Genomic DNA, 15,676 nt, shown 5'->3' on the forward strand with positions numbered 1-15,676 from the left:
ATTTTCACAATTTCGGTGGACATCTTTTTTCTTTTAATTTATTGCGTAACTCTGGTTTACTTTTTTGGCGTCAAATTTTACACGAACACTTCTAATAAGTTATTATTCGTTGCTATGGTAACGCAATATTTTGTTTATGCATGGAACTGGTCTAGGCTAACTAGATATCAATATATCCTCGTATAATTGTTTTTTATTAATTTCATACTTAAAAAAGATGCTTCATGCAAGTATGTAGAACTGAACATAGCTTTCAATCTCAATGTAACTTGAATCATAATTGGATACTTTTCTTTGGGACTAGAGGCCAGATATTTTCAGGTATTTTAGATACAGGTCATTCTGAAAATCAACAACTTCCATTTCAACGGCAGCCTGATCTCAACCAAAATGTTTTATTACAACACAAGATGACAAATCTTCTGCGTCGATCTCTACAAAGGGAGAGTTGACGAATTGTGCCACAATCAATATGCTTTTAAAATCTTGGAATCGTTGATCAAATTGTTGTCTTAAGTCTGAGAGAATTTCCTCGTATTGTTGGGGTGTCATGGAGGATTTTGTTTGTCAACGATCTGCTTCAGACTAGGAAATGCTTGTATTCAATCTGGGTTATATTCTTTTCCCACAGCTCGAGCTTTTTTGAAAATGATGTTACATCTGAAATCATTCCACCGATGTTCTTATCTTTGCCTTGAAGCTGTAAGTTTAAGCCAATCAACTTTTCAGTTGTATCAGTAAGAAAGGAGAAATCTTGTAGCCATGTGGGATCTTCCAGTTCGATGAGATGCTCACCCCGATCTTTCAAGAATTTCACCAGTGCAGGTAACGTTGCATAACTCTGCCTATACTAAGCCAACGAACTTTTGTATGAAGCAACAGATCACCATACTGGCATTCTAACTCTTCAATTGGTTCTCTTTATCATTGAAGTGCAGTCCTTTTATTTTATTTACTATTTTGACAACCCAAAATTACCCCGGTGCCACCGGTGGCTCGCGATCGATTGTTTGGCAACCACTGTTCTAAAGGATATTGTTGTCAACGATTTGATAAATGTAATAATAATAAAAATAAAAAAGTACCTACCTTTGTTGTTAAATAAACATTATTCGGTGCATCCTTGGTCTTTTGTTAATATTTTTGATTTTTTCGGGGTATCATTTCAACTAATTCCGAAGGTGTATTAGATATTATACGCTTGAAGACAAAATATATTTTTTGAAAATTTTCAAATACTTAATTTTTAAAATTGAAATTATTAGAGTTCAATCTTCAACTACGGTTAGACTTTTATATTCACTATGTTTAAATTTTTAGCCCAAAACAGTTGGAACTTACCGCGGGAAATGAAAGTCTGTTAATTGAAAATTTGGATGTTTTTAAAAAGAATGGATTTTCTTTCAAAATCGATCATGAAGGTAAATTAACTTATAGCTGTTTATTATTTTATTAGTACGAGTATTTTAGTTAGAACTGTTTAATGGCAATGCATAGTTTTAAATGAGTGTAGTACAGAATTATTAATAAGGTAGGTAGATAGGCATTGGGGAAATTCTGAGAAAATAGTCTAAATCCAATATTAATAGCTAGAATAGAAATTGAACATTCCGAATTGGAAGTATTGCGACCACGCTAAACGACACATCGTCAGAGGACAATAGCGTGACTATCCACCTACGGAATCAACGGGTACCAGCAGCAGCTCAAAATCCAGAACAGCGGCCTGTCGATAACCAAACACACCCGATGGATTTCCCCTACGGAGGACTACGCACCAACACAACCACATCGACAGCTGTAGCAAGAACTTCGTCGCCGAGTGGATTCATATAAAATTATTAAAGCAGGGAACACACACACTCATTCACACATATAAACACGCATGTAAACATAGACGAATACAATTTCAGCACAGCAGCCCGTCGATAACCAAACATACCCGATGGACATTCCTACAGAGACATGGGCGTACCCAGGTAGCGGCAGGGGGGGCAGCGTCAATTTTCCTGGCAAGTGGGAATTAAAAACCTGTTACCTGCTTTGCGCAAAATGAAGTGTTGGAAACAAAATATCTTTTCAGTCAGATATTAAATATTCTACAACATTCGATATAGTATACTGTTAGCGACGCAATATAAATTAAATCTCATGCGAAACCGTCGCATCTCGTAGTTTCCGCTCCCGACGAGACAATCAGAGCCATTAGGATTAAAGCCGAATATAATTAGGAGAAACAACATCTAGCGCTATCTATCTAGTTACGGACGAAAGTTAAAGAGAAATAGCATCAATTTATACGGTCAATAGCGACATCTTGGATTGAATAGCAATACCACGAACATTGTAGCACGGACTATTTTGGAAAGGAAAGAAATATATAGCCAAGAATATTGCATGCTAACATTGGACAAGCGTCACATTCCCCAGCAGAACCTGTAAATATATCTGTTGCCGACTTCTTCTCCATCGACATCCCAACAAACTTATGACGTCAACGTCGATCCTGAAATTATATGTTGGTTGGTTAGGTTAGGTCCAGCTATCGATGGAAAAGAAGAGGGAGTTGTTACAAAATTCTTTGATCCCGCCCAAAAATTACGATTTTGAAAGTGATGCGAGCCATTTGAAAAGAAAATTTAATCATGCTTAGTTGGATCAATATGCACCATGGCTAGTATATTCCATACTCTTTGTAAGCATTGTGTTTTGTTCCCTCCGGCCATCAACACTGTGAGAGGAATTTTGGGATCATTTATGATCGTGCCATATATAAAGTTCAAAAATATGCAAGACTGCCGAAAGCATGCAACGACCAACCTTCACTTAACAGCGACAAATGCTGCAAAAAATTTTCTTGAAAATGTTCCTGTAGACATCCAACTGCAAAGTGGACACCAAAAAGCAATCGATGAAAATAAACAAATATCGTCATCAATTATTTCTTGTATAGTATTTTGCGGTACACATGATATACCTCTTAGGGGAAAATAAGCAGATGAGGGTGTTTTATAGATTTATTGAAGTTGAGAATTAATTCAGGGGACGGCAAATTAAAGAGTTACCTGGAAAAGTGCCATCGCAATGTAGTTTACACATCGCCAAAAATACAAAACGAATTGATAAATTTATGTGGCGAAGTTATTAAGGAGAATATAATGAGTGAGGTTCAGAAGACCATGGCTTAAGCAGTCTTAGCTGATGAAACAGCAGACGTAGCTGGGAAAGAACAGCTATCAATAGGCGTGCGGTTCTATGACGAAGGCTAAAGAAAAATACGAGAAGAATTTGTAGAGTTCATTGAACTAAAAGCATGAAATGCTTCAGCAATTGACAATTTCTTGATTAGTTCTAACTTCCCAACCGAAGATTGCGTAGGGTTTGGATTCGATGGCTGTTCTACAATGGCAGGGAAAGCCATTTTGAGAAAAAATATCCTCATTGCACACCTTGTTGTGAATGATGCGAGAGTGCCAGAAATTAGAAATACTGTCGCCACTGTAACGGATGTTATAACGTTTTTCAGAGAATCGACTACACGTCGAAACTACGTTCCAAACCTATCACGATTGTGTGAGACGAGATGGTCCGAAAAATATAAATCAATCAGAAAGTTTTCTCAACATTTCCCAGAGCTTGTGAAATCTCTAGAAATGTTATCCGTAGAGGAAATTATGCCACCAGAAAATCTGCATATCAGTTGCATTCAGTCGTTACAAAACCAGTGTTTATTGTTGCTCTACAAACAATAGCTAAATATTCAGCAGTTTTAGAACCAGTAGTTAACGCACTGCAAGCTAAATCGATCGACATGATCTCGGTGAGGGAACAAATAAAAAATATCAAGGATATTCTCAGAAATGACCGCGAGTTTCCTTATAGAATAAATAATGAAATGCTTCAAATTGCGAGTTGTTGCAATGGATTTGAACATAAAAATTTCGGTTCCACGTCTTGCTCACAAGCAAACACATAGAAGTAATCCGCAATCAGAAAATGATAACGAATATTGGCGGCGTACCCTGATAATACCATACATTGATTCACTCATTTCGTCGTTGAATATTCGATTCTCCCAAGAAAATACTCCGGCGTTTGCTTTAAGTAAACTACATCCCTTGTATATCACCAAAACCAGCATATCAGACTTATACAAGAACGCAGAATCATTCCAAGAATTTTATAACCTGAATATTACCGGAGAACTGAATCTTTGGCATAATTTATGGGCGAAGAAGCCTTTATCAGATGATCAATTAAGGGACATAGAAGTAGTTGATCTGTTCAACGAAGTCAACATTTTTTACCCTGCTGTCAGAAAGGCATTGATTATGTTAAGCACTATCCCATGCACCACGGCGACCGTAGAACGGTCCTTCAGTATATTTTGTTTTGGGTCATAATCAAACTAATTAATAAAAATCAATTTTCATGATCTTTTGTTTCAATATACCCGACCGACCATCTTCTCGAAACAGGTATGAGCTGTCCCCCCTACCAATGATGAAGTCACGAAATTGTGTTTGTCTAAGTTTACATGCGTATTTATATATGTGTGTGTGCGTGTGTGTGTTCACTGGTTTAATAAAGTTGTACGAATTCAATTCGGCGCCGAATTTCTTGCTACTGCTATCGATATTGTTGTGCTGGTACTAGTCCTCTGTAGGAAAGTCCATCGGGTGTGTTTGATTATCGACAGGCTGATGTGCTGAAATTGTGTTTGTCTATGTTTACGTGCGTGTTTATATGTGTGAATGAGTGTGTGTTCCCTCGTTTAATAACGTTGTACAAATCCAACTCGGCGCCGAAAGTCTTACTACTGCTGTAGATGTGGTTGTGCTGGTACTAGATCTCTGTACAAGGGCGTACCCAGGATTTTAGTTAGGGGGGGCAGCGACCTAGGACATCATCAGTGCTCTCTCGGCCTTCACTAAAGCGTTCACACCACTGAAAAACACACGCACGACATATAGAATTGTTCCCATAGGCCTCTTGCAACAATTTATAGCACTCTGTCGGAGTGTTTTTTCAATTTAACGAGAAATTTGAGATTGATACGTTGTTCCTGGTTTTCGGCACGTGCATAGACAAGATATCTAGACACCCAACGCACTCTCTGATTATTTCTTATTATCTTGAACTGGAACTGCAATCTTTGGGGTGCATATTTGTGGCATTCATTTAATATATGGTTTACTACAGCTAGTGCAAATGGGTCTGGCGGTTGAAGACATTAGATAACCATGGGTGAGTCTTGAGTGTCCGATTCTTAGCCTTCTTACAATGGTTAAGTATTGTTTGGAGAGGCTTGCGAAGTTACTTGGTTGAGAGTGATGTATAGAGTTTAAGGAAGTTTTGTTGCCACGTTATGGTTTTTCTGTGAGGTTTTAATTCCTTATGGATAGTTATATTGTCGGTAATTGTATGAGTTAAAGCACTTTTTGGTTGTTGGTCTGCTAGCCCGTTACCTACGATTCCAATATGGGAAGATAACCAGTTGATAGTTGGTGGAATTAGAGATGATTTAATTATAAATTGTGACGTCGTAACGGCAATGCCTTCTCCTGTTTCATTCTTGGAAGCATCCGTATATAAAATTAAGGTCAATGGTCCATAATGGGGTAGTGGGAATAGGAAAAGGGCTTGTTTGTGAGAGGTCTGTGCCGTCGAGAAGCTGTGATAAAATAAAGGGGATGGGTTGATGGTTGGAATAAATTTTTAAGTTAGACAGGGCTGACGGCGTTGGATGATAAAGAGGCAGTATAGAAAAGTAGTTGCTGTCGTCTTTTTCAAAGTGGAGGCTCATTAGAGTGAAGATTGGGCTATAATTTTGTTGACGTGTTCCACAATTTTTTGTTACAATATTTTCCTGGTTGGCCACATTGCAAATTTATTAAAGAAATGGTTATTACTTGATGTTTTTACGTTTTTCAGCACCCTGTACAAAAAAAGTCGCATTGGCAGCTATTCCAATTAGTCGAAATTTCGTTTTTGCCAAAGATGACATAGATGAAATGCTACTGATGTTGCAGGTAAGTTACTAATCATAAGTTCTTAGTCTAGTAATTATGCTGGGACCGTTACCTTTTTGAGATAAAGAAATTAGTAGCAGGCAACCGTCGGCTGGAAGATAGTTGATGTCATGAACAACGAAAAAAAAACTTTCGTAATTTACATCTAGAAAAATCCGGGCTACTAAAAAAATTAAAACGCAAAAGGATTAAATGTCATAAATACTTTTTCGTATTTATTTTATTATAAATAGGAATTGGTGTAAACACCTTTTAATGCATTTAGTTTCTTCAATGAATCTAGTTCATTCAATTAATTTTGTCAATTCGATAGTTGAGAAACTTTCGTAAGTTACATCTAGAAAAGTCCGGACTACTTTAAAAATTAAAACGCAAAAGCATTAATTATAATATTGAAAATTACTAATGAAAATTATATTGAATTTTGACATTTTTTATGAAATTTAAAGCCTGGTAGCCACCCCTAAAATTTAATGAGATTCAACAATTTTAGTTAACTCCATTTTACATATGAGAGATCATAATGAAAGGGTGAACCATTGAATTTTTTAAATTTCATTTTTAACCATCACCCTACTATATACTCATGTTTCATGCATTATTCTTGTTCGTAAAATAGTTCAAATCCTGAATTTTTCGTTGATATATGGTACGTTATGATTTATTTTTTATATAAGGAATCCAATACGACAACATGTGTACCGAGTAAATTGAGAAAAATGTTCGCCTCAAGAGCTTGTAGAAAATCCGTAATGATAGGAACGCCCCTCAATAAAACCGATATGAAAAAAATAGTGGAACATATGGGTCAAATTGATCAACCATGGGTAAGAAAAATTAATTAAAATCAAAAATTCCTTTACGAAATTTTAATTTTCAGAATTGTCCACATGGTAGACCAACAATGAGGCATTTGATAAATTTGCGATTGATTGAAAGAAATTAATAATTTTTAATGTTTCTACCTGGATTTTGAATAAAACTCTCGAATAATATATTATTTTTTATATTTACACACTAATTGTTTTAAAAACATTAAAACCACTTTCCGCTGTGCTGATTATCACTCCTGGCAACTGAGGATGCCAATGTAATTCTTTTATATTGTTTTGTCCTTGATGGATGAATAGTAATTGTGGCGGCAGATCCTGAAATGATTAATGAAAATTAAGATAAAAGAAAATAATCTAGAATAAAAATTAAGATTCAAGAAAATAATCTATAATTCGCTCCATAAACAAGCTTACAGTATTGTAAGATAGACACTAACCTGCATCGATTTGCATGAAAATTTGGAATTAAGCTTGACTTACCCTTATCTTAAAAATCTACCATATGCCGATATGTGCTTATTACTCTTAAGGCTGAAAACTACCCCTTATTGCAAAATTGCAAATATTAAGTATTTAATGAGTAGAAAAATACTTTTAAGGTTTGAATAAAAGTTGATTAATCCTTTAATATAGTATTTATAATTTTCTAAGCCTGCTTGATGTATTTCATCCCTTATAAATCACCCCCGGTCAATATAAAATTAACACAAAAATATTATTTAATTACTTTCTAAAGCTTACTTATATTAAATTGACCCTTTTTGTTTGTGTTCTCAACTCAAATATTTTGCATCGCAGATGTTCAACCCTTATAAATCATCCCATATTTACTTACAGACGTACTTATACAATTTTTCGATTTATTTATTTCAAATTGACATTTTTTTTTTCTCTTTTAACTTGAATCTCATGTATCTAAAATTTTCATCATCTATAAATCATCCCTTATGCCAAAAAAATGAAAAAAATATTTACATACTTTCACTTATACTCTACCTGTTCTAAAATTTAAAAAAGTATATTTAGTTTTTTGGTCATATCTCGGTTAATTTTCAAGCAAATTAGTCGCTCAAAACGTAGATTTATAGGGAATTTTGTACCGTATAAGTTTATAATTTGGGGCAATAACCGAACTGAGTATGTTGTTAACATAACTGAAGTCAGATCGTCGAAAGCAAAAAAAAATGGATTCAGATGAAGACTATTCAACATAAGAAAGAAAATGAAGAGCAATATAAGAACCAGAAAAAATATCTACCAAAAAGCAGTAATACCGCTAACGAGAAGGAAGAAAGAAGATGAAGACAAGCTAGATGAAATACTGAATAAAAACAAGAGGGATAAAAGCGAAAGACGGCAAAACAGAACACCGCCCACAAGAGATGGGAAATCTTTGGAAAGAATATTATAGAGAAAGACTTAACGAGAAAGAAAAAATCAAAGCAAATAAAGAAATAATATTAACAGAGAAAGAAGATGAAGAGGTAAAATGCCCCACAGAAAATGAGGTGCAAGACGAAATAAGAAAACTGCCATCACCCTGCTAAATATAGCCTACAAAATACTGGAACATTTAATGAATAAAAGGTTGAAGGAATTATTATCAAAACGGGTTTAGACCAGGAAGATTAACTATAGACGCAATCCACACTATAGACCAAATTATAGAAAAGACAGCGGAATATAAAAAAGAAATACATAGAGTCTTTATTGACTTCAGAAGTGCTTTCGACTCAATAAAAAGAGAGAAAATAACAGAGGAATTAGAAAGGCAAGAATATCAAAAAAAAATTGAGAAAACTAATAGAAATAATACTAAATAAGAGTTACATTAAAGTGAGATTTCAAGGTACAACATCAGATAAAACGCAAACAAATAAGGGCGTTAAGCAGGAGACCCAATGTCACCAACGCTATTTAATATAATTCTGGAAGGGATTGTGGGAAACGCAGGACTACAAAATAAAAACATTATAACCGATGCAATACAGATAGTGGCATACGCAGATGATGTAACGATCATAGCAAATGGACAGAGAGAATTAATAAAATCGATCAACAAATACTAGCAAATACAATTTAAAAAAAGTATCGACCTTTAATTATCTAGTAATAACGTTGGGACAAATAACCAGAGAAAGGATAAAGGATAGGATAGACAAGGGCTATCAAGCCTATGGAAGAAACAAAAATCTAATAAAAAACAAAAACATAACCAACCAAAACAAAATAAAAAAGTACAAAATCCTAATAAGACCAGTAATCACGTATGCGATGGAAACAACAGTAATAAACAAAAGAGAAGAAGAACTTAAAAGAATCGAAAGAAAGATAATGAGATCTAAACTGGCCCATAACACAGGAAGGAGAAAGAAGAGCAAAGAAAAACGAAGAAATAGAGAAAGAGCTGGAGAAGGAAGATATAATGAGATACAGAAGACTCAACTGGGCAGGGCATGAGAAGAAAACCAATTGAAATAATCAAAAGAATAACGCAATGGATCCCATTGTGGCCAAGGGGAAGAGGCAGGCCGAGAAAAACTTGGAGAAACGAAATAGAGGACATAAGAGCACTGAATATAGAAAACTGGAGAGCAAAATGCCGGAACCGAAAGGAATGCAAAATAATAACAAGAGCAGCCAAGACAAACTATAAACTATAAAGAAAATAAAAATTAGAAAACGAGGAGTAATCCACCTCAAAAAAATGATTTGAAGCGCCAAAAGCAATAGCCATAATTCACATGGGATTGAAAGGCTTGGTGATGATCATAAGTTTATAAACGTTTTAAATTTCTTTAGCGCTCTATTTTTTAAGGCCAACGTTTAAAGGGTTCGAAAATGATATCAGTCATACTTTAGGGTACGATTTGTAAGGTCATATATCAGTTATTTTAAAAGTTATAAAAATTTTTAAAAAAGCGAAATATTTGTTAAACAAACTTTTTGTTCCCTATCAATTTATATCCTATAATTTTTCAGAAATTTTTAAATATGGATAAAAGAATAAAAGGGGAAATTTTTAAAAATTTAGAAAATAATTTGTCGACTTTCAATATATTTTTTATTTCGAAATTATGCTATCTTAATCGTTCAAATTTTCAGAAATCATTATTAGTACTTAAATAAAGTAAATTATCACTGGATTACATTTTTATTGCAATTTAGGTACTATTGCTAAGGGTGAAATTGAGTTTTTTTTTCTACAAAAAAATAAATCGATTTTATTTCGACTATAACTTTCTTAGTTTTTATGCTAGAGAGTTCTACTAACCCTTATTTTGAAGATTTTTAAAAGTACTTTGAAAAAGATTCTATAGAATTTTTTCAAAAAATTTACCGTTTTTCCGTTTCTGGACGTTGATTTTAAAAAATTTTCGTTCTATAAAAATATTCAGCCTTCCATAAAACATAACTCGGTTATGTATACGAGCCTCGTCCCATTTCAGTTGGCACAATTGAAAAAAATTACGAGTTATTGCTTTTTCAGCTATTACAACTGGCAAATTGTTTCGTTTTGAGCACATTATATTTTCTATAAACATTTCAGATACTTTTATAGGAGTTACAAGTCTTAACATATGTTATAATTAAAAACCAAAAAAAAAAAAAAAAATCAAATGTAATCAGAAAAGCTTAAATATTAAACATACTTTTAAAAGTTACCATTGCGTAACATCCCCTTTATTTTTAATAACAGCCGTAATTCTTTGAGGCATGGTGTTTATTAAATTCTGGCAGTATTCGGGAGTAGAATCATCCCAAATTTCTTTTAGTGTTTCTTTTAATTCCATGACAGTTCTAGCCGGATGTGCACGCAATTTCTTTTTCATTTCATGCCAAAGTGTTTCTATTGGTGATAAATCTGGACTCTAAAGTCTGATAACCATTTCAAGGCCTTTTTTGACTTATGGCGTCCTGCTCCATCTTGCTGAAAAATAAAGGCTTTCCCAGCGGTTAAAGTTACTTCTCTTGTTGGAAACAATGATTCTTCTAAAATATCCAGGTACTTTTCACTATTGACAATTCCGTTTATGAAATGCAGTTTTCCCACTCCTCTTGCAGATATCGAGCCCCACACCATCACAGATACCGGAAATTTTACTTTCCGCTTCAAACAATCTGGATGAAAAGCTTCATTTTTTTGTCGAATAACTCTAATTCGATCGTCACCCACGCAAACTTCAAAACGAGACTCATCACTCCAAGATATACAGATCCACTGTTCAAAATTCCAATTTTTATACTCTTTGGCCCATTTAATCTATTTTTATTTTGGATTTGAGTCAATAAGGGCTTTTCCTTGGCCTATGTAAAGAAAATTTAAATTTAGAAAAATATGCATTAAACTAAGGTGTTACAAAATTCACCTTATATGTCCGAAATCCTAATTCTTGAGCCTCTCTTTGACATGTGGATCTTGAAACCCGCCTACCTACTGCATTACTCCAAAGTACACTTAGCTGACCATAGTTAGCACGTCTGTTTTGTTGAATTATTCTTTTTAACACTCGTTTATCTTTTTCTGACAATTTCGACTTTCTTACATACCGGCGTTTAGGGACAATCGAACCATTTGCTTTATAGAAGCAACTTTATTTCGAACACTGTATTTTGATATGTTTACAACTTTCGCGATTTCTGAGTTCTTTTTCCCATTTTTGAATAAGTTTATTATGATTAATCGAATTTTTTCATCAATAACTTTTTCTCTACCCATTTTAAAAATTATACTCACCTTATTACTTCAAAAATCTATTTGTCACTTAAAAAAAACATTTTGTGAAAATATGACTTACACAGCCTACTTTATTATTTACGTATTTTAGACCTAATAAAACTTTGAACACAATTCTGGAAACAATGAACCCTTTTATATGCATAAAAAATTATTATCAACAAGACCTATCTATTTCCATCATATTAAATATTATTCAAAATTCTTTACAATATTCATCCAAAACCTATTTTAGACGTAAAACTAAAAGTTTTAAACATTTTACTAACGCTACTTATTGGCATTTTAAAATAAAGTTTAATAATTTCGAATTTTTCTAAGTGGGCCAACTGAAATGGGACGGGGCTCGTATTATGCCCAAAGCAAATTTTAAAAAAATCTCTTTGTTTTTAAATAAGCTTCATTTTTGTTTCTCACACTTTTTCTGATAAAATCAAAACTATTTGAGTTATTTATAAAAAATGTAGTTAAACACTTACACATTAAACAATTCTCTAATTTATTTATGACTCAAATTTTAGTTCCGTTTAACATTATTAAATTTTTATTTGGAGTATGAATTTAGTGATCTAATCATTGGAAATAATTACAGTGAGTGAATTTGAAGATTTGGTAAACCTTTAAAAACAAAAAAAACTGAAAGTTAGGCAGTACCAGCACTACTCTAATGGTATTAAATCTTTTACCAATTAAAAAATATGTAATTAATATATAAGGTAATATTTCAATAAAATCAATCAATAAAAATTTACCTGCACATCGTCATTATTACTTTCCGTATCTTTTTCCACAGATAGGTCCCATAAGGCGATTTGGTTATCCGCACCAGCTGAAGCAAAAACAGCAGAATCCGTTTGATGCCATTCTACACTAACAACAGATTCCGTATGGTGTTTAAAGGTTGCTAAAGGAGATTTATCCTTGAATTTTCTTAAATCCCATATGTGGACAATACCATCATCCCCACCTATCAAAATGATTTATGTTGAGTACAACCAGAAACTTTTTATTTTGATTATTTTTATATACAGAGTGTGCCAATCGGTATATGACTTATTTTAAAAATTTATATAAAAAAAGGTGATTGAGAAAGAGCTAATTTCCCTGTGTGTGTCAGAGCCATCATATTTTTTGTTCTCTGAAACTGTAAAATAATCCGTTCCTGGGATATGTCCAATGGCAGTTCTGAGTTACCCACCTGATACAAATTGAAATGAAAGTTCCTACTTACCACTAACTATAAACGGTTCATTTTTATTCCAATTTATGACATTTACATCACTTTCATGTGCCCTATCGGCAGTAAGCATACAAGCTTTACTTGGTGCCGCTCTTACATCCCAAATTCTAATACTCTTATCTACAGAACAAGATGCTAAGACACTCTTTTCATTGGGGGACCACTGAATATCCTCAACCGAATCTGTGTGACCTACCAGTGGTCTTTGGTCTACTGTCCAACTGGAAGCATTATTTGGTTTCCAAATATGAATGTCTCTCTTACAATCGCCTGTGGCCAACATCTTAAAGAAAGAAAATGAAAACAAATATTAAATATGGAATCCTATAACATTAGCTGGCCCGAGTCAAAAATGTATCGTAAATAAGGGACATTTTAGGTACTTCCTGTCAAGAAGAATTTTATATTCAACTTTTAACTTTCAAAAATTCCTCAAATGACTTTTGTTTTGATGACCTCACTAGACGTGGTGGATCTTGATGAGACCGGTCAAATCTTATTTAAAATCGATTTGACATTGGAACAAGCACCCGTCTCATCAAGATCCACCACGTTTAGTGAGGTCATCAAAACAAAAGTCATTCAAGGAATTTTTGATGGTTAAATGTTGAATATGGAATACTTGTTGATAAGAATCTGTTGCACTTTATTCTTATGCACCTAATATTTGATTTGCACACATAGAAAACCCCTTATTCATGATAAATTTTTAGTCAATTTTTTTGTCCTTGGCTAGCCAATTTTATAGGGGTTAAATATGGTTAGAAAAATGTGAGACACATTTAAAATAGTTCAAATAATTCACTACTTCATAATTCACAGTTACTTTGTGGACGGCCTGGGGAACATTGAGCACATAGACCTTCAGATAGGCCCATCGTACCCCACTTGACATTACCAAAAGCTGATGTCCTTTAAGAAGCCGATCAGGCGCTTTGGCTTGAACTCTTTGAAGTTATTAGGCAAACTGTGAGGCTTGTCCAAGTGTTTAACTGCCCTCATGTGAATGCTCTCACAGATGACATGATCTGTAGTTTCATCTTCATGATAGCGTCTGGTTAAAAGTCCAGTCGATTTGTGCCTCCAAACCCTCCACAACATAATTTACCAAAATGTTTAGTTCAATTTAATGAATGTACATTCTTTGTAGTTCAGTTTTGTAATTTGTGAAATGTTAAATTAAAAACTACTGATCTCTTCTCAATCTAAAATTTACTTGGAAAAATAGGTTTTGATTTTGAAAAAAAGTGTCAAGTGTATGAAGACACCTTTATGAGTGATGATGTTGTTTGTGTATGGTGATAAAAATTTAAAGATGACCAAACTAACGTTCATGATACAGGAGGTCAAGGACGCAAGTCTATCACTACAGATGACATTGTTCTGCAAGTCAACCATATAGTTAGGGAAACTAGACAGTTTACTATAAGTGGATTATCGAGGCAATTTCCAGAAAATAAAATAAATATTTTCTTACCCCAGGTGTTGTTGGACACCAATCTATAGCAAACCCCTCTTTTTGATGACCCGTAAAAGTAAATACAGGTGTAACTGAGCTAGCAGTATTTTCTTTGTTATATTTTGCTAATCCAGGTTCATTATCTACAACTTTTAGTTGGGTACTAAGGTCCCATATGTTTACTCTACCCAATTCACTCCAAGATGCTGCAAACACAGTTTCTCCCAGAGTAGTAGCCTAAAATTAAAATTAATACAAAATTGAACAAAAATTATGTTTGATAAGTTCTCTTGTAGCAAATTCTTTATTTTTTAATTGTTAAACATTCAATTTACATTAAGTACTTTCAAAATTTGAAAAGTGCATCTAAAAGTTGAATCAACAGGTGGTTTCGCTTTAGGAACTTGATTATTAACAAAATAATTTGAATTATAAAATGAGAATAGTTGTAAAAATATACTTACCCTAATTCTATTAACAGTTCCTTGATGCTTAATTAAAGCACCACTCATTTTAGGATGTTTGCTTTCGTCCTCATCTTCATCTTCTGAATCTGAATTATCTTCTTCATCTTTATTAGTTTTGTGCATATTTGAAAGTTTCATAACGATTACATGGTTAACATGGGTTTGAGGTGCCTGAGTCCCTGCTACCAAATAAGCAGTTAAAGGGAAATTCTCTCTAATATCACCTAAATTATCTCGAATAATATCAAAACTTAAGCAAGGTGAACTTGTTTGAGCTTGATGGTACATTACATACACAGATTTATCCATTACAAGTTCTTCTCCGTGTTCTAAAGGCTGACCAGGTAAGTATACTTTTTTTTCTTGAGTTTCGCTAGTCTCTCCCATCTCACTGTCATTAATTTCATTGCTTTCAGCAATGTCCATTTCTTCTGAGGACATTTTGATATCAAAACTTTAAATTTATACACATAACCTAACTTATTTATGTTTTATAAAATTTACCACGTGTTCTTCTTCTAGTTATTTTACAACTGTATCTGGAGTAGAGCGTAAGTGAGTAATATATGATCTAAGATTATATTGGTTTTTACATCCTCTTTTAAGCTTCTTTTAGGCGACTTAAAATTACTAGATACAAAGCAATGGAATAAAATAATGTCTATAATAAATTTACACAATCAGAATTGATTGCTCTCAAACAATAAAATTAGCATATCTATACATATGGCTAGATTAACCGTTGTCATTAGTTCCGGCTGTCAATACCAACGTATTGTCAATATTTGCTTTTTGAATTACAAATTGGATCATCTAAATTATTATATCAGAATTGTATCCTTCTCTATAAAAACTTAACTTATTCTGCAACATTCTATCTATACTCTAATAATAAGTAAATTATTTG

The 15,676-nt window shown here is 33.5% G+C and overlaps 2 protein-coding genes across 2 annotated transcripts in view; one reads left to right on the forward strand and one right to left on the reverse strand.

The window, feature by feature from the left end:
- LOC130894922 (mismatch repair endonuclease PMS2) overlaps positions 1-7,027 on the forward strand; it is a 30,994-nt gene extending 23,967 nt beyond the window's left edge. The window contains exons 5-8 of the mRNA XM_057801965.1: positions 1,321-1,421; positions 5,935-6,032; positions 6,710-6,859; positions 6,913-7,027. Coding sequence (XP_057657948.1) covers positions 1,321-1,421; positions 5,935-6,032; positions 6,710-6,859; positions 6,913-6,978 — 415 coding nt within the window. The 3' untranslated portion in view covers positions 6,979-7,027. The remainder of the gene's footprint in view (positions 1-1,320; positions 1,422-5,934; positions 6,033-6,709; positions 6,860-6,912) is intronic.
- Positions 7,023-15,516, reverse strand: LOC130894923 (glutamate-rich WD repeat-containing protein 1). Its single transcript, XM_057801966.1, has 5 exons — positions 14,767-15,516; positions 14,321-14,539; positions 12,835-13,126; positions 12,356-12,570; positions 7,023-7,180 (listed from the first exon to the last, which is right to left on the reverse strand). Exons 1-5 carry the CDS (start codon positions 15,208-15,210, stop codon positions 7,043-7,045), a joined length of 1,308 nt encoding a protein of 435 aa, XP_057657949.1. The 5' UTR covers positions 15,211-15,516; the 3' UTR covers positions 7,023-7,042.
- Positions 15,517-15,676: the final 160 nt, after the last annotated feature.

Source organism: Diorhabda carinulata, chromosome 6, assembly GCF_026250575.1.
Source record: "Diorhabda carinulata isolate Delta chromosome 6, icDioCari1.1, whole genome shotgun sequence".
NCBI lineage: Eukaryota > Metazoa > Arthropoda > Insecta > Coleoptera > Chrysomelidae > Diorhabda > Diorhabda carinulata.

Bases quoted from the DNA above. Each gene is read 5' to 3' on its own strand.
- LOC130894923 (XM_057801966.1), bottom strand. From the start codon at position 15,210: ATGTCCTCAGAAGAAATGGACATTGCTGAAAGCAATGAAATTAATGAC. The intron at 13,127-14,320 runs GTAAGAAAATAT...TCTTTCTTTAAG, and splicing joins GGTGTCCAACAACACCTGGG to ATGTTGGCCACAGGCGATTG. The intron at 7,181-12,355 runs GTAAATTTTTAT...TAATCATTTCAG, and splicing joins GTAATAATGACGATGTGCAG to GATCTGCCGCCACAATTACT.